The following is a 23,219-nucleotide window of genomic DNA, read 5'->3' on the forward strand; positions in this document are numbered from 1 at the left end:
CCCCAGCAACGGTTTGTGTCAGGGGGGGTCCAGGAATGAAAATACCTAGGGCGCTCACCCTTTAACAGCGGTGTGACACGAATATCTCTCAAGAACAAATGAAGGAGCCGTGATTATGAACTCCAGGTAGAAAACTGCTGTATCTCACCTATTCTTCCAAGGGCTATGGGGGGAGGGGGGTGGAATGGCTGCCGGTCACAATGTCAGCACGTGATGAAGGTAAGAGACTGAACAGTTACGCTTTATTCTCCCTGTTCAACTGCAGAGAGCAAGCAAGCAAACAAGCATCCTGCTAGGCATCCAAGGCCCTTCTAGGCTCAGTGGGACAAACTCCAGCTCCGCGTCACCGTCTGGTTTAAGTTTCTTCCTCTGAAAGACACAAAAAGGTTAGAGAAATGAGCCGTGCCGTACTGGTGAGCTGCTTAGGATTGTCACCACCTCCACTCCGAAGCCTTTTGGTTCCTCGTGGGGCCAACGCGTTTCTGGTGAAGCAGGGAGAGGCGGCTCTGGGCCCACGTGACTAGCCCAGAGCCCATCTCTCCTCCTCAGACCCCTGGGATCTAAAGGCTCCTGAAAGCAGCTCCCGGTGCCAGACTGGAGGCTGCCCCAAAGTCCGGTCTCGGAACCGTCAGCAAGTTTTACATCAAGGCTACAGAGAGAGATCGGTGGCCACGAGGCTCGGGCCCTAGCCAGCCTACAGCTCACTCTAGGCTTCAGAACGAGGCCTGCCACACACCTTCCTCCTCCTCCTCCTCCTCCTCCTCTTCCTCCTCGTCCTCGTCAGAGCTGAACGTGCCGTCGGGCAGGCTGTAGACGCGGATGACCTGCTTGTTGGGGTCCTTCAGGATGAGGTACTTGCCCTCCTCCAGCTTCATGCAGATGTCGATGACACAGCGCAGGATGCCCCAGGCGTTCTCGACGCTCAGGTTGATCTGGCTGGCAAACTCATTGGGCTTGAACTGCTGGGTGCCCAAGATGACGTGGCGTGAGGAGTCTTTCACGTGGTACCGGGACACGTAACTAGCGGGGTGGGGGTGGGGGGGAAGGGGTGTTAGTGCCGTGGGGGCGGGGCCGCACTGAGACACAGCAATGCCTGGGGCCAAGTGCCAGTTCTTCCCAAGGGAGGGGGAAAGGCAGGCACGGGTCTCTCCGCGCGCACCCCTCCTCTTGGCAGACTTCACGGCCCCCAGACAGAGTCTCACCCAAGCTTGAGATACTCCGACCCGGCCAGCAAGGCGCAGCAGGTCCATCGGGCCAACTTGTAGCTGTTGTTCTTTAGCTCGGTGGCAATGACAGCCCCTCGCTGGGAGTCCAGCTTCTGACGCCAGTCTACGCCATTACAGTGCTGCAGGAGGAGAGTCCGGGCACAAGAATGAGGGTGGGCTCCTACCGCCCAAGGCCTGGAACCTCCTCCGGCCGAGAAGGGACTCCCCGGGGGGCTTGACTTGCAAGTGGGGGAGTCTGCACGTAAATCACGGGTAGGACTGTCATCACCGTAAAGGCAGAGACGTGCCACCCGGCAGACGGCAACTCCTCTCTCCACAAGAGCTTGTCTAGACAAGGACACAACGCGTGCACAAGCCGACTGAGTGCCAGATGAACGGCGGGGACAAGGGTTCACCGTGTGTTGTGTGGTAAGAAGGGCTTCGTGGGGGGAACGCGCTAGCTGACCAAGGGGAGGCCAGTGACAGAGGCTGGGCGAGGCGTGACCTGAGAGACACAGAGGGAAAGACAGGCCGGGTCAGCCCTGGGTGGGGGGTGGAGGCTGCAGAGGGGGAGGAGGTCAGTCTGGCCTTGTGGATATACATGTGCCCACGAAGGAGGGACCATCTTCCCCAGCCACCTCTTTCTGAGACTTGGGAACTCGAGGCCCAGAGTGAAGTGACTGCTGGAAGTTCGCGTGGCACAACGTGCTCAGCCTGTCTCGGTTCATGGCAACCACAGGCGAAAAAAAAACAACTACTAGAGTTCAAGTAGTTAGATCAAAACCTTTCAGGAGCAGTATTTGGACACATGTGTTTCTTCAAAATTACCCTTGCGAGTTTGCTGTGGCATTTTAAGGGCCTCTCCACAAATCTGTGCTGCTCGACAGAATTAATTGGCAGAGATCAACCGGGTGGGGTGGGGTGGGATGGAGGAAGGCACGAGGGTCAGTTAGGAGACGAGTCAATGCACAGTAACAGGCATAATCAACAGCGTCGGAAAGCAGGGTGACCGAAGAGTCTGTGTGGGGGAGGGGGACGCGGCGGGGACCATTCGAGGCCGAGCCTGAGGGAGCAGGAGAGACCCAAAGCTGGTACACAGCCGAGCCAGAGATGTGAGGAATCACTGTTAAGAGTTCAAGGCTGAGGCCTGGGGTAGGCCGAGTTCTACGGTGGCCCCCTACGGCGCCTACCCGAGTGCGGGTGGAGGCCGTATGGATGAGGAAACCCTGCTCCGGTGCTTACGCTCCCTCTACGTCAGGGATTCTGCACGCGTAATTAAGGTCCCTTAAGGAGACTATGGGTGGGCCTCACCTAACCCCGAATCTCTTAAATCTGGGCATAAGCCAGACACAGAGAAGTCGAAGACTGGAAGAACCTGCCGTGCTGTTTCTGCCTGGAAGACGGAGGGGACCCATGGCGCGGGATGTGGATGACCCCCAGGGCACGGGGTGTGGTGACCTCTAGGAGCCGAGAGGCCCCAGCTGACGGTGGCAGGAGAACGGGGACCCCAGTCCCACAACTGCAAGGAACTCCGAACTCTGCCAACTAGAATGAGCTTGGAAGTTTCTTCCAGAACCTTCAGATTCACTTTAAGCCTCTAGGTTGCTGTCATCTGTTATGGAGCAAATGGAAACTAATACAAGGCTGTATGAGGAAGTCATTATGGCAAAAACAGCCGCGTCGGGAACTGACCCTGAAAGAAGGCTCCACTGGTGTCAAAACAAGTGAAGGGAACCAAGAAATGTACGGGACTAGAGTGAGGGAACAGCACAGAGGGCAAGGCCACACGGCTACAGCGATGCTGAACGCTACAGGGAGGCCTGGAGGACAGTCGGAGAAGAGGCCACTGGCCTCAGAGCTGGGTCTGCAGAAATGCTTCTGGAGTGCTCTTCCGTCAGCTGACGGAGGCGAAGGAACACCCAGGGAGTGGGAATCAGCAGCAGTTAATGTTAATCCCGTGCCTCTAACGAAGTCAGAAGGAAATGGCCCACAGGCTCCATCTCATCAGACCCTTGTTCGACACTGGCTTAGCCCGAGCCGTCCTTCCTTCTGAGGACCCTTTGTTCTATAGCAGCACCCAGGAGCACTGCCACCCACTGCCAGTTCAGGCACAGAAGCCTGGGCAACTTCAGAAAGGGAAGCAGCCCAAAACTCACGGAGCACCAGCACGAGAGGGAAGTAGAGAGTGGAAAAATGAAGGAAGCGCATTTCTTTCAAGATGCCTCCCGAAGAGCCAAATCTTAGCTAACCTAACAGTCTCTGAGTTCAGTAAGTGAAGGAGTTGGAAAAAGGAATCAGAAGGCTGAAGAAGGTAGTGGCTGCAGTAAATGAAAGAACAGCTCAAAGAGCTCCCAGGCTTAGAGGAAACCCGCCAGCCCAGATGAGAGGTCAAAACCAGACGCCTGCAGGGAGCAGACGCCAACGGGAGGTCAGCGTGGAATAGAGAAGGAGAGAGTCCTGTCAGAAGGTAGTTCCTACTGGCTCCCATGTGCAAAGTAAGCAGAAAAGTTCTTCAACCATAAGCATGTTCTGTTCTACACACACACACACACACACACACACACACACACACACACACACACACACACACGTTCTCTTTCTCAATGAGGAACTAGGTGGAGAAAAACTCTGAAGACAAAAAAAATCTTGGAAGCTCTGTAAGTAACGCACGCGGAAACGAAACCGAGGTTCGCAAACACCAGCCGGGGACAACACGCTCGCAGGAACTACAGACAGGGTGACGAAGCATGCCTCACCCGGGAATCCCACTCGTTGAGGGTCTTGATGTTGATGAAGGACACTTCCCCGTTGGCTCCGGTCATGACACCATCATGCTCACAACGGACAATAAGGTCGATATCGTCCCCAAGCTTCCACCTGCGGTAACTGCAACGCACAAGGAGCTTATCTGGTCACTGGAGACCCCCCGTTTCAGAGAAGCCACCCCACGCAGGTGGGCTGACATACCGGTATGCGACGGAGGCGACTTCATTCTTGTCCATGTCGTCCTCCACGAACGGGTTTGGGTTGGGGAAGTTGTATCTCTCCTTTCCCTGTCAACAGACAAAGGCGTCACCAGACAGCAAGTACTTGCTTCCAAGCCCATCGGCCAGACCCTGCGCTCTGCTTAGTTACAGCCGTGGCCGGCTCCCTGGGGCCCTCGAGGGGGCTGTGGGCTCCCTGCGTGGCGGGTGGCTATTTACCTCTCCTGACCTTAAGCATGAACCCCGATGGATCTTGAATGCTTATACGTGTTGCCGGCGAGCTTCGAGTATCTCATTTAATTAGCGGCCATGCCCCTCCTGTTTCATTTTGCCCCACAGCACACATCACCGTTTGTCACAACCTAGGTTTACGGTCTTTCCTCCTCCACGATAACACAGCCTCTTAAGGGCAGGAACTTTGTGTACCGCTATATCCTCAACACCTAAACGCTGTATTTGTATAGATCAGCATTATCTGTCCGACACTGAAGGTATCTATACGGCCTATCAGTGGAAGGTAAGTATTATTAGTATCCTGACTTTCCAGACAAGAAACCTACCCCACACCCCAAAGCTCCAAAGCACTGCATCTAAGGTTCGGTCAGGCAGCCTGACCTCAAAGCCCCAGCCTGGAGCTCCTCTGTGACAGGCGGGGACCCTGTCTGTCCTGCTCGGTCCCACACCCCCGGAGCCTACCACAAAGCAGATGTTCAGTAAACGGTAGCTGACGAAACAGAAGCCGATGCCCAGACGCTCTCACCGCCTCACCATTCTCAAGCACTGCTGGGAGAAGTTGTGGTTGATGTAGGTCGCTTCCATGGCCAAGTTGCGGGGCGAGTTGAAGGAGTTGCCTTCATCTTGTGGGGGCTCGTTGGCGGTCTCACTCACCGTCAGGAGGTCTGCAAAAGCAGCGGCGTGTCACGCACCCGTGAAACCGGGTCGCCCACGGTGTGCCGGGCACTGCAGGGAGGGGCCAGCGATGCAGGCCTGTCCTTCCAAGACCCGCCACCTACTCACATGGCTCCGTCAAGTGCGGGCAGGCTGGGGAGGGAGTGGGGAGTGCTGCCGGGTAACTTTAGATCCCCTCTAATGTCACAGTCGAGCGAGCTGTAAGAAGCCTACCCCATTTCAATCTGTTTGGATTCTTCAAGAGCCTGTCTGATTTTGTTAGCTTTTTAACAAAGAGAGGGCCCCAAGGCTCAGGCATAGAATGTAATTGTATCATTCTGTCTCACTGCCGTTAGTTCTCAGCGACCTGGTTTCCCCCCATGGCGCGCGCGCACACGTCTGTGTCGTGTGAAATACAGGCAAATGTATTTTTCCCTGTATAAACACACCGAAGTGAAGAAGAAAAAGCATTAAAAAAAAGTGAAGGTAACGTTAAAGGTGCTACGGAGAGCTGGAAGTCAGGAAAGTACCATTCAAACAGGTAACGCTTGCCAGCACAGCGCTGGGGTCCCGGGAGGACTCAGGAAGCTGGCACCTCGAGCTGGGACAGCAGGGACCGTCCTTCCCTCCGCCAGGCCTCTCAGGGGGCCGGGAGGGCTTTGGCCATAGCTGTCACTGCCCGTGGGGAGACAGGCCACCTCCCAGCCCTGCTCCAGGACCAGGGACTTGCTCTGAGCCCTCAGAACACCCAACCCCGTCGCCTCGCTCCCAGACAGGCTTCTTACCAAAGTCAGAGTTGTCCCTCTTGTCGAAGAAGAGCTTGGACCCGACTCTCTGCACAACGATGTCCCAGGAGTACACAGAGCGGGTGCAGCTCATCAGCGTGGCCAGAATGGCATCGGTGGCAAACACGTTCCCCTGAGTTTTTGCCAGCTGCAAAGAGGGCAGAGGGCAAGATGCGAAGACACTTCGGTCTCACTGCCCATTCGCACAGAGGACTCGTTTGCAAGGGGCCCTCACACCCTCCCGCGTGCACGCGCCCTCTAGCCGTGTGAGGAGCGTGTGTGCGGCAGGTCTGCCTGCTGGCGGTCCCCATCCTAAGGTACGAGGGACCCCGCGGCTCTCTGAGCGCCCTCCGTGTTCCGGGATGGCACCTCACACCTCTCACCCCGATGGTGTGCGGTAAGTGCCTCTGACCCACTTCAGAGGTAGGAGATGCGAGGGGGTGGTGCCAGGAAGCGCGGCAGGGCTGGGAAGCGGGCCCGGCTCTGCTCTATTACCAGCATCAGGGGCTAACCAGCAAGGGGCCCGTACTTCCACCTAATCCTGTCTGATTCAGGAGCGTCGCATCCAAAGGGCTTTCGGAGGGGCGCCTGGGTGGCTCAGTCGGTTAAGCGGCCGACTTCGGCTCAGGTCATGATCTCACGGTCCGTGAGTTCAAGCCCCACGTCAGGCTCTGTGCTGACAGTTCAGAGCCTGGAGCCTGTTTCAGATTCTGTGTCTCCCTCTCTCTCTGCCCCTAACCCACTCGCATTCTGTCTCTGTCTCTCTCAAAAATAAATAAACATTAAATAAATAAATAAATAAAAGCAGAACTAAAAACATGGAAACTGGGGGTGCCTGGGTGGCTCAGTCGGTTAAGCGTCTGATTTCGGCTCAGGTCATGATCTCACGGTTCGTGGGTTCAAGCCCCACGTCAGGCTCTGTGCTGACAGCTCAAAGCCTGAAGCCTGATTCAGATTCTGTGTCTCCCTCTCTCTCTGACCCTCCCCCGTTCATGCTGTCTCTGTCTCAAAAATAAATAAACGTTAAAAAAAAAAATAAATAAATAAATAAAATAAAATAAAATAAAATAAAATAAAATAAAATAAAATAAAATAAAGGGCTTTCCAAGGCTCAGATGATTCACGTAGGTCCCCGCGGGCTCTGTTCCTCCCGAGGCCTCAGCTGTAGAGGCCAGCGGCACTCCCCACACAGGGGTGTGGCGAGCGGCGGAAGGGGGCGCCCACCTTTCGGATGACCGGGTCGTCCGTGGTGGTGACGGTGTGGAAGATGCGCTTGATGCTCCGCAGCGGCTTCTCACTCCTCGTGGTGATGCGGTCAAAGGCCTTGTCGTAGTATTCCAGGGCCCCACAGCACTCACTGAGGGCAGGCGGGGAAGACACGCAAAGCAAATGGGAAGGAGATCAGCTGTTTGTTTGAATCTGCTTCAGGTAAGCAGCTCTTTGAAACATCGGGAAAAGCTTTCCTGCGGACGACCTGTGGTCTTTCTCGTCCTGCGGAAAGAGCTACGTAACTTAAGTTTCTCTTTTGCTCGTGAGGTCAGGAAGCGGAAAGAAATCTCAAGTTTAACTTCAGCGAACTCTCTGCTGGTCCCCTCTTGGCCCTGAGTTTTAAAAAATGTATCTGTTGGGTGCCTGGCGTTTGACTCTCGGTTTCGGCTCAGGTCATGATCTGGGCTCAGGTCGTGATCTCACTGTTCATGAGTTCGAGCCTCGCATCGGGCTCCACGCTGGCAGTGTGGAACCTGCTTGGGTTTCTCTTTCTCTCTCTCTCTCTCTCTCTCTCTCTGCCCTTTCCCTGCTCGTGCTCTCTCTCTCTCAAAATAAAATAAACTTAAAAAAAAAAATAAAAAAGTGTCTGTTAATCTTATACAATGTATTTAAGCGCCTGCCAATCCTTTCTGGAAACACTAAGGCTTGAGAAAACATTCACTGCCAGCCGGTCCACACGAGTGCATGGCGGAAGGTAGTGAAAGGCGCCACTTACATGTCCTGAGGCTCTGACACTTCCAAGTAGCGCATCTTCATTAACTGAGGAAAGTCCATTTCCTCTTTCACCTCCCAGTCACTACGGACTTCCACTGAAGAGTCTCGGGGTTTCTGCGGTGCAAAACCAGGGGAGGGAAGAGAGTTACAGCCGGTGCGAGGCATAAGCAAAAGGCAGCTTAGCAGCACGAAGCGCTTTTAGCCAATAAACGTGTCCAGAACGTTTACCACGTGCTGGGTGCTGTAGGAGCCGGAATCCCTGACCCCGAATTCAGAGTTTACGATCCTGAAGGGTACCGAAGAAGTCAAGGGGTCAAAAACAACCCGGAACTTGACTCGCACGTAATGCCGGCGCCCAGGGAATGTACGTATGTATGGGTTCTTCCTAAAGAAGCCGTGGCAGCTTCTTTTATTTCTCTCTGGACGTCAGCTATTTACCCTTAACATAGAAACATCACATCCGGCAAAATCTAACCGCTGCAATCTGGAGCTCCTCACTTGCCCTCACGTGTTCTTCCATTATCACAGTGTCCACACGAGCATTTGTATGCGAACGTTCACGGCAGCGTTTTTCATAATAGCAACAGGTGGAAACCACCCGGACGGCCATGTACTGGTGAACGCGTACACAAAACGCAGCGTGGGGGCACCCGGGTGGCTCAGTCGGTTAAGCTTCCGACTTCAGTTCAGGTCATGATCTTGCCTTTTGTGGGTCCGAGCCCGGCATCGGGCTCTGTGCTGACAGCTCGGAGCCTGGAGCCTGCTTCAAGTTGTGTCGCCTTCTCTCTCTCAAAAATAAATAACGTTAAAAAAAAAAAAAAAAAAAAAAAAAAAAAAAAAAAAAAAAAAAAAAAAACCAAAAAACCAGCCACAAAAACGCAGTGTGTCCACACAACAAATTCAGCAATGTGCCGACACACGCCACGACAGGGATGAACTGTGAAAGGAGCTACACAGAAGACCACACGTCGTAGGATTCTATTTATGTGAAATGTCCAGAAGAGGCACATCCAGAGACAGAAAAGACCGGTGGCAGCCAAGGGCTGGGGAGAACCGGGGCCGGCTGCCCAAGGGTATGTGTTGTTTTCACAATGATTCAAACGTTCTGAAACTGACTGGCGCGTATGTGTGAATATACCAAGAGCCACTGACTTGTACACTTTCAATGAGTGGATGGTGTGATATGTGAATTATGTTTCAATAAAGCAGTTACAAAACCAAACACATACACGAAACTGAATTTCTAGACAGAACTCTGGTGTGGATACACTACCTGTGACTTCTGGTCCCATTTCTGCCTCACTCCGAACTGTTTCTGAAATTTTTTCTGCAGTCGTATGCGTTCTCTAGAAAGACAAGAAGACTGTGCTGTTGGTGCAGATCTGTGAGTCACTGGCTTTTCAAAAGGCAGAAAAGCTGCCATTCTCTTCGGCTGAACCTCAGCATCATTAGTGACTTCTCTGAACTAAGAAAACAGGGACTTCGTGAAAAAGAGGAGACCTTAAGAGTGCTACAGGAGGCATACTGCCCCCAGCACCCACCAGCTGGGTTTTACTCGCCCTATGGACGGTCCGATGGCAGCACCAGCCTGGGTGTGGCCGCCGCACCGCACAGCTCACAGGGCCCAGTGTGACCTGTGCCACAGCAGAGCTGAGCCTAGCTGGGCCCCACAGCTCATCTTACCTACCCTCGCTTCCGGCCAGTGCACACGCCCATTGCCAGGGACCTTCCCACCATGCTGTCTGCCAAGAACTGGCCCTTGGAGAATGAGGCCAGGCTACACCAGTGGCTTAACGGCCTTCAGGAAGGAATTTTTGCTTGTTTGGCAGTGACGGGGAAGACCACCGTTGGCCTAGTGATTTCAGAGCACGGTCGGTCGGTCCCGGAAGAACAACTCAATCCAGGAGGATGTGGGAAACCTCACCTCTCCTTCTGCTTGGCGCTCTTAGGCAGGGTCTGCAGGTTGAATTGCAACATGTTCCGTCGATCTTTGTCTCTGCGGAGGTTCCGCTGGGAATCAAGAAAAAACAGCCACGCTAAAACCTTGGGGATCTGACCAACAGCAGGGAGTGCCCAGGGGTAAGTCTGTACTTGGAATTGGCTTAGACGTTCACACATTTTTTATTGAAGTAGGTTTATGGGCCCTTGTCAGAGTTGTAGTTTGCCTCTTTATACATAGGAAGATGCAGCCCGACCAGACCATCTACTTAATAAAGCCTGCACACAGCAATTAAATGAGGCATCAGGCATCTTTTCACCTGGCACAAACACCCCACTCTCAGCACAGAGGCATGAGGTCCTGGCCACTGGTCAGCAGAAAGCTAAACTATTTAGACCATCTCTGGACCCAGCCCACGTTTACTTTAGTGCAACGTGTCACCGGTCAGCTACTTGGGAGTCACTGGAAGACCTAGGAGAACACACTTTCCTCCCGTCACTATGTGCAAGGAAGCACTTTTAGCAGGTGGCAGCCACGGGTAATGGCCCCAAGACGGTGAGATTGCCGGCTCTTGGCCTACCTGGGCAAATCGCATCCGATTCCGCTGGTAGGCGGTTTTCTGTGTGCGTGCTGTGTCCACCAGCTGGAAACTGGTTTCATCCTCCTCGTGGAAATAAGCATACTGACTTCCACCACCAAACTGAGAGGAGTACTTATCTGCAGGCAAAGGGGACGACGTGTAACAGATACTACCTACAGACTCTGCACGCCTGCTCTTCTAAAGCCCTGCTAGTTCTTTTAAAACTTTTTTTTTTTTTTAAACGTTTTTAGTTATTTTTGAGAGACAGAGCACAACTGGGAAAGGGGCAGAGAGAGACAGAGACACAGAATCCAAAGCAGGCTCTGAGCTGTCAGCACTGAGCCCGACGTGGGGCTTGAACTCACGCACCGTGAGATCATGACCGGAGCTGAAGTCGGATGCTTAACCGACTGGGCCACCCAGGCGCCCCTAAAGCCTTGCTATTTCGAGTGTGCTCTCAGGACCCTTAACGGAAGTGCACGTTGATGGACTCCGCCCAGCCCCACTACGTCAGAATCAATGTTTTCAGAAGATCCCCAGGTGATTCTTGTGCACATTCCAGTCTGGAAAGCTCTGGTCTAAAGAACTTTCTAAGTTAAGACAGAGTTTGAGTTCCTTAAGCCCATTTCACACCCTGCCTTACTCTATGAGGACCGGAATTAAGGTTTACTACTCCAGAAAGGGCAAATATGGGGCATGCGTTATGCAAATATGCAACCACTTACATCATCTGGTACCCCAAGCAGACAGGTCTAATGGGTTATGATATACTTTACTGTTGACCCTAGCCTCAGATCATCCTAACTGGGTACTCACTGCAACTAAGCCACTTCCAACAATCTCAACTGGCACAGGAAAAAACGAGACGACAACACCAACACCACCAACCCATCTACTGTAACAAGATCTTAAAATCAGGGGTTGTAGACCTGGAGTCCACCGATTGGCTTCACAGGTTCAGTAAATCCCAGGCACTAGGGTACCAAATGGGAAGGAGTTCAACAGATCTGCGAAAGGGTTTATGGCTCCCTAAACGTGGAAGGAAAAAAAATCCCACTATAACAGGTTAAACCTCTTTAATGACCAGTCTTTAGTTTTGGGACCGTTTCAAAAAAATGTATGTGGTTATTGTCTACAGTTCAGATCCTGCCCCTAAAAACTATGTGTTATCGTTAGCATTTTGTTCCCATCCTGGAATGTTTTTGGATGGAGGTCACTGGAAAAAGTAACAATCCTCCCAAGGCCTTGATCTGGGCGGTCAGTTGAACACTTACTCGTGTACCTCTTATCTTGATATGTGGCACCTGTCCAGTCTGCAACCTGTGAGGCAACAAGAGAAGACAGAGCACGCAGGTCAATCAGGCAAGTTTCTGCTGACCCAGAAGCCCCTGTACGCGAAGACGCAGTCTGGGAAAGTGTAAGGACTGGCTCACGATGCCTCTGCCAAGTGCCCAGCTCTCCCATGACTACTGGAAGGACCCAGACACTATAGCTGTTCCCAGCCAGCGTCTCCGTGAGGAGCACAGGAGTTAAAATTCTTTTGAGAGAATAAAATCGAAACGATCTAACGGACGACAGTGGTCACGGCTCGAAAGAGTCACCGTCACTGACGGGCCAAGTACCTTTCCTAGTCGATCTCCTTTGCTGAACGGCTGGTAGGGCATATCCCGAAACTGCTCAGGAACCGCACAGGGACCCCAACCCGAGGGGTTGTCCTGGATCACAGGTGTCATGAACTTTGCCATCTTCTAGAATCTTAAAGATACAAATAATGTGAGGAGCTTTGTGAAGAAAGGCCTCCAAGCACAAAAAGCCTTCCATTCGAGGTAAGCTAAGACAGAATGATAAAATTAGAAAAGCGACACACAAAATGGAACAGTCACAGATAATACTGTGAGTACTTCAAACTCAGAGGACAAATACGAAGACTCATATACCGTATTGTGCTGCTTGTGACACCCACTTTTTCCACTATAATATCTTTGAAATAAGGCTGCATCTTCCGCTTGATGGACTGTCTCACCTTAATGGCAGTTTTTCTTTCTTAGTCTACATACGACAGTGGTGCTTCTTAAACTCAGCGGGGTCTTAGATTTGATGGAATGCAGTAACCTTTTCTCAAGCGTAATAACCATCTAGTTTCCAGAAACACCTTCACCAAGGCAAACAATCCGTAGCGTCCCTAAGCCTCAGTCTTTTCATCTGTAAAGTGAGTGAGACCCTTGTCTAATTCATACCACAAGACCAGGGTCAGAGACTTAATAGTTACGCATATGAAAATGCCTTCGCTGTAAAATGCCACACCATTACTACTTAGACTTGCAAAAATACATTTACAGAGAGTGCCGGGAAAGAGTCCGTAAGTATATCCCGCTATTCAACTTTTCTTTCTCGTTCTCCCAATTTTCTGCCATCAATGCAAACCCTCATGCAGAGCAAGTGGACAGAACCTGTCAGAAAGCTGACGTTACCATGAACCTTAGGTCGTAGAAGTGGCCAATCATCACATGTTCATAATGATACGAGTACCAGGTACTGTTCTTAGTGTTTACTCTGCACCAATTCCGTAAATCCTCCCAACGATCCTGGTGTAGCGGCTAGATCATCCCCACTCTTCAGGTAAGAAAATTGAGGCACAGAGAAGCTAAGAAGTTGTTCAAATCTGCAATGCTAGTTGACGAAAAAATCTGAACCGAAGCAGTCTGGCTGGAATTCACACTCTGTGTGAGGCTACAGCTCCTCTCGAGAGAGAAAAAGCCAGGGGCTACAGAGCACATCTCTGCCTGACGGTTTCTATCAAAAACCTCATCATGCATCATAATCCTCAGGTGAGCTCCCAGAGGAACATTCACCACACGAGTATTTCTGGAGGCAGCCATCAAAGCACACAGGCACAGTGCCCTTAGTAAGTTCTCAGTGTCCCATGACGGGGAGAGATTCAGGCTTCCTCCAGAAGTGACACCTGGGTGACAGCAACAGGGACCTTCGTCCTTCAACTCTAAGCTTAAGCTACACTACAGAAAGGGGACTGAGGGCAGGCGTGGCAGTTTCAAGACAATTCACGCTAAAATACGTATTTATGGAGCTCCTACAATGTCAGACACTATGCTAAATTAAAAATTTGCAGCTCAGCTGTCGATCCGTCCATTGTTTCAAAAACAGACTTGATTTCCAGGGTTGTCTGCACCAAGTCCAACATTCTTGCCATTACGTTATAGCTGGGCAGCAGGCTGAGAAAACATGGGGTGTTACTTTTTACAATGTTTTATTTTTGAGAGAGAGAGAGCATGAGTGGGGCAGGAGCAGAGAGAGAGGGAGACAGAATCTGAAGCAGGCTCCAGGCTCCGAGCTGTCAGCACAGAGCCCAATGCAGGGCTCGAACTCACGGGGTGTGAGATCATGACCTGAGCGGAAGTTTGATGTTCAACCAACTGAGCCACCCAGGCACCCCGAAAAAATGGGGATTTAGACTATACCTAGTAACCCGGTAATGATGTCTCAAAACGCTTAAGAAATCGAGTCCTCTCTCACAGCTCAAGAAGGAAACAGATCCAAGGCTTGGCATACATTTCTCCAGGGGGAGGAAGTCCCCTGGCTTCAACCCATTCAAAATAAGAGTGAGCAGAACAGAACCAGAAGCAGGAAGAGCCACTCTGTTATATCGAAGTGACAGCTGTACTGGCTACAGGGACAGGGTGGGGAGGCCACCACAGGGCAGTCAGAAGGGGCCCATGGCTGGCAGGGCACGGTATTGTGCAGATTACCGTGGCCACCACAGATCATATGCCATCAGTCCCTGGGGGGAGAGTTTCAAATCAGAGATCACACCTGCTCCACCACAGCCTTCCATTTCACAGAAAAGGAAAGAAAACCTTCGGACTGCGGACTCCTCAGAGCAGGATCGAACACTGCTCAGCTTGGTACAGTCAGTACCTCCTTCCACGACAGCTCAGAGAGCCTCTGATCGCTTTGAAAAGACCCTGAGACCCAAAGGGGTTACGTGGTATTATCAAAGTCGCTCAGCCCGTGGCCGCAAAGCGGAGCCCAAGGTCAGAGAACCTTACCCATAAGGCCGTGCCCCGCATCCCTAAGTGTGTCGGGCCTGGGGTCCCCGAAAGGCGGATTCGTGCCCCGCCCAGCTGAGCAGAAGTGGCCGGAGACGTACGAGAGGCCTCTTCCGGAAGGCCCCCGAAGGCTGCGCCCAGCCCAAACCGGCTCCAGAGATACGGAGAACCTTAAGGGACACTCCACTCACCTGTAAAGGCCTCGGGCGGCCCCGATGGCGAGAGATGGTCCAGGCCGAAGACCACACACCCAGCAGCCCTCGGAGGAACAGAGAGGGAAAAAGGAGAGAAGATGCGCGCGCAGCGGCCGGCGCCGTAAACACAATCGACGCTGTCGTAAACTGCGTTCTTGCTTCCTCCGGACTCAAGGGCGGAACGCACGAGTCGTAAAGCGACGGCAGACCCGGAAGTTCGTCACAACTCTCTGCTAGGTGGCCCGATGGGTCTCTGAGGAGCCGAGACGCCGGAGGTGTGTTTACAATTACGTCACGGGCGCCTCCGGCGAGGCCCCGAGAGGGCGTTCCGAATTATTGAAACGTGGCTGCCCGGCAGTGGAGGCTGGGGGCGGGCAGCGGTGACCGCCCTTCTGTGTCCCCCCGTGTTTCACGGACGCTTCGGCCCCTCTGTATCGCACCGTGACAGGGGCTCCGGTCGTCTCCAGCTAGTCGTGTGGCTCGAGTCTCACAGCTGGGGGCAGGTCGAGAGTCGGGGCAGAGGTTATAGTTACCATCCCCTACCCCCGCCCCCTGTACCACCCCCGCCCCCCGCCTTTTAGTCTCGGTAACAGGCCCAGAGGGGGAGGTTATATTGCTAGTGTAGAGGGCGGCCGCCAGGATTCAAGCCACACTCCACGGTTCTCAAATTTTGTAGGGCAAAGATTTCTGGGGCGCCGAAGTGTAGGATGGAGACTGCGGGTCTCACTTCCCTGGACGGGTTATTTAACTATGTTTAAGCTGGAGGCCGGGAATCAGCAGCTTAGCGATTGTGATTCTGAAGTGGCGACCGCTTTGCTACGAAGGGCAACCGTGCTGTCCTTTCAATGACTGTCGGGTCTCCGGAGTTTGTCCTGAAATCTTATTGGGGGATTTCAAAGCATTGAAAGAGGATCCGAGGACGTGCTTTTATTCAAACCTCACGTCCTTTTCTACCTGGTCTGGGATTCCTCCCAGCGTGTCTCTTCTGTCGGAAAATGTATCTATTGTTAGATCTGATATCTGCTTGGCTCTGCTGCTACTTGCAAGCTGTGTAGGCTTCTCATCTCTGGGCTCAGTTTCCTTATCTGTAAGTTAGAGGTAATAAAATTATATTGGGTGCAATGAGGGTAAAAATACATTCATGTGAGAACAGTAATTCCACTTACGTGAACTTGGGACAGGCTCTTCGATCTCTCTCTGAAGCTGCTTACTCATCTGTGAACTGAAAATACTAACAGCTGTTGGGGCACATGGGTGGCTCAGTTGGTTAAGCGTCCCACTCTGATTTTTTGCTCAGGTCATGATCTCAACGGTTTGTGGGATCGAGCCCCCAGTCAGGCTCCTCGCTGACAGCGGGGAGCCTACTTGTGATTCTCTCCATCTCTGTTTCTGCCCCTTTTCTCTCTCATGTGCACGCATGCTCTCTCTCTCTCTCAAAATAGTAAAAAATATTAATAGCCTTGTTTGTTTCTATAACTTTTCTCCCAATCTGCTCCTGTTCCAGTTTTCCTAATTTTTATTGATGGCACCCAGGTAATGGTGTTCAGCCGAAACCTTGTAGTCCTCATTGGTAATTCCTTTTCCGTTTCCCACCACATTCCCACATTTGGTCCTTTACCAAGTCCTCTTGATTCTGTTTTCAAAATCCAGCATGAGTGCTACCACTTTGCCCCAATGTATCCAGGCTCATGCTCAGACTCCCAGCGTCCACTTCCTGCTCCTCTGGGCTCCTTCTCCACATGGTGCCCAAAGCAATCGCTCAGTCTTCTAGCAGCTTCCCAAGTTTTTTTTTTTTTTTTTTTTTAATTTTTAATGTTTATTTATTTTTGAGGGAGAGAGAGAGAGAGAATGAGCAGGGCAGGGGCAGAGAGAGAGGGAGACACAGAATCTGAAGCAGGCTCCAGGCTCTGAGCTGTCAGCCCAGAGCCCGATGCGGGGCTCGAACCCACGAACTGTGAGATCATGACCTGAACCGAAGTCGGACGCTCAACCAACTGAGCCACCCAGGCGCCCCTTCCCATATGTGCTTAGAGTTGAAACATGAATGTCTTCCTGTGGCCTGTCTGGTCCCTGCTTACCTTCCAACTTTACATCCTGCCTTCTATACTGACTCGGCTATAGGTACCATGATCTTTCTGTGCCTTAAGTACATCCACCTCTTATCTATCCCAGCAGGGCCTCTGCACTTTCTGTGCCTCCCGCCTGGAACAGTCTTTCCCAGATTTGCCTGTGGCTGGCTCATCATTCGCGTCTCCGTTCAGACTTCTCTCTTCAAGGAGATCTTCTCTGACCACCATTCCTAAAGAGGCTTCTCCTCCCTCCTCCCTCCTCCCTCCTCCCTCCTCACCCTGTTACTCTGCTTCTTTGTAGTTCTTATCATGCCCTGAAGTATTTTTTTGTTTCCTCGTTTGGGTTCTGTCTCTGCCTCTAGCGTATAAGCTCCATAAGAGTAGAGGTTTTGTCTGTCTTACCTAGAGCAGTGCCAGTAAGACATATTGGTTGAATTGTTGAATGAATGGATAGGGGTTTTATGAGAATTGAATGAAAAAATAAATTCAGTAGATTATCCTGGGCACATAAGTAAGTACTCAGTGTCAGTGTAGGGAAGATCAATATTAATTGTAATACGTTCTAAAATGTAAAGGGTGGGGCGCCTGGGTGGCTCAGTTGGTTAAGTGTCCGACTTTGGCTCAGGTCATGAGCTCACGGTTTGTGAGTTCGAGCCCCGCATGAGGCTCTGTGCTGACAACTCAGAGCCTGGAGCCTGCTTTAGATTCTGTGTCTGCCTCTCTCTCTGCCCCTTCCCTGCTTATTCTCTCTCTCTCTCTCTCTCTCAAAAATAACATTAAAACATTTTTAAATGTAAAGGGAGATGTATTTTTTTAAGTTTATTTATTTAGAGAGGGCACAAGCAAGGGAGGGGCAGAGAGAGAGAGAGAGAGAGAGAGAGAGAGAGATTGAGGCTCACAAGCAGGTTCCACACTGTCAGTGCAGAGCCTGATGCGGGATTCGAACCCGCAACCCATGAGATCATGACCTGAGCCAAAATCAAGAGTGGGATGCTTAAGTCACTGAGCAATCCAGGCGCCCCAAGGAGATGTATTTTTGCTCAATTGCTTAATTTCATTTCATTTCTTTTCTTTCTTCCCCTTTCTTTCTTTCTTTCACTTGGGTTCACAGGCCATCTACTGCAGTCTCTTCCTTGTGTCAGAGTTTAATCATCTTTCCCATATTTTGGCCTCAACATGTCCCCAGATGGAGGAGGGTTTGGAGAGTCCTGCCTCGTTGTGCACAGTGGGTCTCTGGCCTTGGGTGGCAGATCTTGCCTTCATTCCTTCTTTCAACGGACACCCTTGCTGCCTCTCTTTCTCTCCACCCCGCTGTCCACACGCAGCTGGAATGACCCTCCTTTACATTAATTCGGAGCATGCCTGGCCTCCCCCTCCCCAACTGTTTAGTAGCTTACCTCTAGCCGGAGGAGAAAATCCCACACTCTGTTCTGTGGGCTGCAAGTTTCTAATGCGTCTTCTCATTGGCAGCATTCTCTTTCTGCGTCATACCCAGGTTCATTACTGCCTGGAGACCTTTTTACCTGCGGTTCTCTGGGGCTTGGAATGCATCTCCCGTAGATCTTAATGCCCTTGTGTCTTCATCAGACAGACATTTCCTGATCGCCCCTCTGTGTTGCCTCACCCTGTCCTCATTGACTTGCTCAGTGGCCCCGTGCCTGGCACTATTCCAAGTATTTGCATTACCTCACCGAATTCTCACCACAGCCGTGTGAGGTCAAGCCTACTGTCCTTCCCGTTTTAGAAATGAAGATATCGAGGAATGCTCTAGGCTCAACAGTGCATAGTGAAACTGGGGTTTCGAACTCAGGAGGCCGCCTGGCTCCTGCTTCCTTTGCTTCTGCTCTGGTGTTTTGCTGGATGACTAACATTTGCCTCGTTTATCTAGTTGTTTGGGTTTTTGTTGCTGTTTGTTTGCTTACTTACTGTCTCCTTTAGAATGTAAGCCTCGTGACAGGTGGGATCTTACATGTCTCGTTCACTGTCGTATCCCAGCACCTCGAATTACCACATAGTTGGTGCTTGGAAAAGGTTGGGGGCACGAAGGACCTCTGCAGACGGGTCCTTCCCTTTACGTGTCTGCAGCACTTGGTGGAACCCTCCGTGGCTGTGCTTACAACATGTGTGGTCTGTTACCAGTGTCCCCCACCTCTGGTACTCCAGACCCCGCGTTCCTCTAACGTGGGGTCGCGTTATTTCTGAGGAGGCCTCATGGCCCAGTGCAGTGCCAGGTACACAGAGTGTACCCAGGAAATGTTTATTGTATTCATGGCCTCTGGATACTGCTTTTAGAAGCTGTAAAGTAAAAACCTTAACATTCTTGCCGGAAAAAGGTAGGTTTGGGGGCAGATGCCCACTTCTCAAAAGATTTCACAGCTTCTTCACACTTTGAAGAGAAACAGACACTGTCTTTGGGCAATTGAGTGACTAATTTTTCATTATTACTAACAATGGCTAACATTAGCACTGCAGTTTATAAGTGACAAGGTCCGTAATTTCATTTGAAGATGAAATGTATATTCATGACTCACGACTATGGTCTTTTAACACGAAATTTGCCGTTGGTAGAATGAAGAAGCTCAGAGAGGTTAAGGCACTAACACAGGTCACACAGCTAGTGGGAGACAAAGCTGGGACTTTATTTACTCATTCAGCAGACATTTGTGGAACACCTTCCATGTGCCTTGGATAGGCCAGGTGTGGAGGATGTGGCAGGGAGCAAAGTGACCGAGGGTCTTGCTTTCAGGGAGGGTACCTTTTAAGCAGGGGAAGGTAGACGCTGGGCAGGTGTATGGAGAAGTAACAAGCAGGTGAAGACACCGCACCAGGGATCTGTGTTAGAGAATGATCTGGGGTGCAGCACTTACAAGGCGGGAGTTCGGGAGGCCCCTCTGGGGAGGTGACATTTGAGCAGAGACTGGAGGATGAGAGGGAGCAGGCAGGGGAGAGGCAGGGGAACAGCTTTCTGGCAGAGAGAACAGGCCCTTTCTGTTCCCTTATGTGACCTTCCGAGGAGGAAGGACCCATTCTTGTGTGCTGGGGCGTCAAGGGAACCTCTTAGTCATTCATCTGCTACAGCCTTCACTCCAGACCAGGTGTCTCCTTGTCTGGCTGATTGCCGTTCTCTCTGCTTGGATGTGCCCTGTGACGGGGAGCTCATTCCTCTGCCGATGCCACTTTACCCTCTATGGACTTCTGTGTGGTAAACATTTTCAGCTCCTTTGTCTATTTCTTGGCGTCACCTCAAGTGCCACTTGGTCCTCGTTTCCCCATTGTCAGCATTCTAACAAAACGGCCACTTCGGAATCGCTCTTCTCCTCTCCTCTGGGACCTCTCTGATTCCTGCTTGGTTTCCACACTCCTTTTTGGGGATTTCTTAACCTCCTTCTGTTCACACCCACCCTTCACGCGAACACATTCTCTCTCCTCTAACCTCTCTGGCAGCCCCATCTTCTTGGAGCCAGGACGGATGAGCCACTTCTCAGCTGCTGGCTGGGGCATCTTCTTTGAGTCGACCAGCCCACATTCTTTCCAGGGTCTGGATTCTGGAAATTCTGGATTCTGCCCTTCCTTCTTCCTCAGAGCCTCCCCTCAGGGCCTGCTTGGAAGGCATGTATGTTCTTTGCTGAGTTTTCAGCTGTGGGTCAAATGTCACTTCTTCGGGGGCATCTTTCTTCCTCTTCCTACCCTGTGCTTCCCCTTAACACTTGTAGCAATGATAATTAAGTGATTATGTATGTACCTATTTGATCCACGTGTCTCTTCCATCACATGGAGCACCCCGAGAAGATGGAGAGAGGACTCATATCCCCAGTTGCTAGAACAGGGCTTGACATGGAGTAGGTGCCCATAAGTATTTGTTGACTAAGTCAGTGGATAAGAAGGTCAAAATTGGTATGAGACCATTCATTCAATGGGTGTCACTGAGAGCTACCCCTTTGCAGCAAGATCCTGTGTATGTAACGATTGGTAGTGAGATTCTTGTCTCCTGGTCTGAGTCAGTGACTGCAAAACAATTTCTAGACTGGAGAAAGGGAAAGCTGTAGGTGACTGCTGGACCCTCCATATACCTGCCCCCATGTCACGTCTAGAAGTGAGAGGCGCCCTTGTTACTGTTTTCTGATCAGCCTTTTGTGCTATCCTGCCCTGTCCCTTCCAGATAAAGCAAAGGCATTTTCTTTCTTTCTTTTTTTTTCATTTGAAAGAGGGAAAGAGAGGGAGAGAGGCACAGGGAGAGGGAGAGGGAGAGAGAGAGAGAGAGAGAGAGAGAGAATCTTAAGCAGGCTCCATGCTCAGTGTGGAGACAGACACGGGACTCAATCCCATAATCCTGAGATCATGACCTGAGCTGGAATTGAGTCAGATGCCCAACTGACTGAGCCACCCAGGGGTCCCACAAAGGCATTTTCTAATAGGAACCTCTAATATCTTAAAGAGGAAAGTAGTATTTTTGACTGTTGACTGTATATGCCAGGCGCTGTGTTAGTGCTTTACGTAATTAATTAACATGATTTTTATTTAAGATTAAAAAATTTTTTAATATCCATTTATTTTTGAGAGGGAGAGAGACAGAGCGCAAGTGGGGGAGGGGCAGAGAGAGAGACACAGAATCCAAAGCAGGCTCCAGGCTCTGAGGCAGCTGTCAGCACAGAGCCCGATGCAGGGCTCGAACCCACGAACCGTGAGATCATGCCCTGAGCCAAAGTCGGACACTGAACTGACTGAGCCACGCAGGCACCTGTGATTAATTACATAATTAATCATCTCTTTGATTCTTTCCAAGAGTTCAACCCTCCCATCAATGTGGGTAGGGAGAAGCAGGTTCTGCCCAGTTGGATACTTGGTCCGAGGAGTAACAGCCACTGTTTGAGAGCAGTTTTGTGGCTTCAAAAGCTCCCATCCCTGGGGCACCTGAGTGGCTCAGTCGGTTAAGCATCCGACTCTTGATTTCAGCTCAGGTCATGATCTCAACAGTTTGCGGGTTCAAACCCCGCATTGGGCTCTGCACTGACAGTGCAGAGCCTGCTGGGGATTCTTTTCCTCCCCTCTGTCTGCCCCCCTCCCACTCACACTGCCTCTGTCTCTCTCAAAAATAAATAAACATTAAAACAACAACCACCACCACTTCCCATCCCTTACAGGGTAGTGGGGAAGACCTTCCCTGAGGTTTGGGAGGTTCTCTTTCTCGCTCCCTCCCACTGTCTCTTGCCTCTGCGATCTCTAATTTACTCAGACCCTTCCTATGCTGAAGATCAGTGAGGGCTCCAGAAGTTCCCCACAGGAGGGGCTGCGCAACAGGGATCTGGTCTGGAAGCTGTGTTTGTACCATAGAGGCCCCGTTTTCACTGAGGCACACTTACCGGGGGAAGGCACCCCGGAGCTTGTGAAGGGGCTTCCCCCTAAGACATCTCTTTGGCAAAACTGCTGAGCACCCAGACGGAACGAAATTGGAAGGAGAGGAAGGGACGAGTGAACAACCATTGATTTCTTGAATGCTGCCTCCGCGCGAGCGTCTTGTGTGTTTCGATCATTCTAGACTGTGAGGGAAAGAGTTGTCAGGGATCCGTGGTGTGCTCTGGGATCTTGACTAGATGTAGGGTGACCATATAACTTACCATCCATGTTGGGGCCCTCTGGGGAAACAAAGGGGCCACTATCGAAAATTGCACCGGACAGAAGGTATAAATTGGGACCGCCCTATGCCAACTGGGAGGTCTGGTCACCCTCGGCAGGAGGGAAATCAGATGCCCTCTGTTCCGGTTATCTATTACTGGGTAACACCTCCCTCCAAAATTTGGCAGCTATAAGCCACAATAATCCTTTTGTTTTCTCTGTTGGCTTCTGTAGGCCAGGAATTTGGGAAGGGGTTGTCTAGTTCTAGCCTGGGGCCTCCCGGGCCGTATTAGTTAGGTGCAGGTGGGGCTGGAGTAGCTGGAGGCTAGCTAGAACCTTCTCTCTCTCTCTCTGTGTCTGTGTCTCCATTTAGCCTTAGAGCCTCGCTATATGGTGAGTCCACACAGAGAGCTGAGCTTTCTCACAACATGGCGGCCCCGGGGCAGTCAGACGACATACAAGGGGGCCGAAGATGTCCGGAACAGGTATTCTGACTAACAAGCTGGCAGCTGCATGGCCCTCTACAACCCGGTCTCAGAAGTCAGGCGGCCCTTCTGTTGGTTACCAGCGAGTCACAGGCGCAAGGTTCTAGACGAGTGCGTGGAGTGAGAGACGTTGTCGTGACCGTCTGAGGAGCCTAAAATCTGCTACAGATGCACCTGGCCTTTTCTAAGAGTAACCAGTTGGTTGTCTGCAAAGGTGTGACTGAAGAGTTTAGGACAGAGCAAAAGCCAGAGTTTCGGAGGAAGTCTGGTTGGGAGGAGGCCTGGGCTGTGATCGTGGTTTCTCAAGGGAAATCTGCTCAGAGGGGTGAATGAACTTGTGGGAAGGGGAGAGTCACAGAGCCAGAGGCCTGGTGTTGTCCAGGGCGCGGGCTGTTGGCCGCACTGGCCGGGGCAGCAGCCACCGCCCCCC

General features: G+C 51.5%; 1 protein-coding gene and 1 long non-coding RNA gene across 6 annotated transcripts in view; one reads left to right on the forward strand and one right to left on the reverse strand.

Moving 5' to 3' along the window:
* Positions 1-214: 214 nt before the first annotated feature.
* EIF3D (eukaryotic translation initiation factor 3 subunit D) lies at positions 215-14,731 on the reverse strand. Of its 3 annotated transcripts, none has more exons than XM_042993173.1 (15): positions 14,620-14,731; positions 11,987-12,119; positions 11,639-11,684; positions 10,365-10,501; positions 9,770-9,855; positions 9,119-9,191; positions 7,847-7,959; positions 7,087-7,219; positions 5,863-6,010; positions 4,958-5,088; positions 4,173-4,258; positions 3,962-4,091; positions 1,203-1,345; positions 737-1,020; positions 215-369 (listed from the first exon to the last, which is right to left on the reverse strand). In XM_042993173.1, exons 2-15 carry the CDS (start codon positions 12,107-12,109, stop codon positions 356-358), a joined length of 1,647 nt encoding a protein of 548 aa, XP_042849107.1. In that variant the 5' UTR covers positions 12,110-12,119; positions 14,620-14,731; the 3' UTR covers positions 215-355. The 3 variants fall into 3 exon arrangements, with proteins under 3 accessions (XP_042849107.1, XP_042849108.1, XP_042849109.1); XM_042993174.1 differs by lacking the exon at positions 14,620-14,731 and adding an exon at positions 14,429-14,507; XM_042993175.1 differs by lacking the exon at positions 14,620-14,731 and adding an exon at positions 12,388-12,506.
* Positions 14,732-14,735: 4 nt separating this feature from the next.
* The window catches only part of LOC122240461, an 87,472-nt gene continuing 78,988 nt past the window's right edge, over positions 14,736-23,219 (forward strand). Inside the window, exon 1 of one of the 3 annotated variants that reach the window (XR_006220236.1) lies at positions 14,736-14,897. This is a non-coding gene — a long non-coding RNA (uncharacterized LOC122240461). The remainder of the gene's footprint in view (positions 14,898-23,219) is intronic. The other 2 variants (XR_006220235.1, XR_006220237.1) reach the window with 2 other exon arrangements.

This window comes from Panthera tigris, chromosome B4 (genome assembly GCF_018350195.1).
Source record: "Panthera tigris isolate Pti1 chromosome B4, P.tigris_Pti1_mat1.1, whole genome shotgun sequence".
Classification (NCBI taxonomy): domain Eukaryota; kingdom Metazoa; phylum Chordata; class Mammalia; order Carnivora; family Felidae; genus Panthera; species Panthera tigris.

Bases quoted from the DNA above. Each gene is read 5' to 3' on its own strand.
- EIF3D (XM_042993173.1), bottom strand. From the start codon at position 12,109: ATGGCAAAGTTCATGACACCTGTGATCCAGGACAACCCCTCGGGTTGG. The intron at 6,011-7,086 runs GTGGGCGCCCCC...CCCTCTTTGCAG, and splicing joins ACGACCCGGTCATCCGAAAG to CTGGCAAAAACTCAGGGGAA. The intron at 4,259-4,957 runs GTGAGGCGGTGA...GTCTGTTGACAG, and splicing joins CCCAGCAGTGCTTGAGAATG to GGAAAGGAGAGATACAACTT.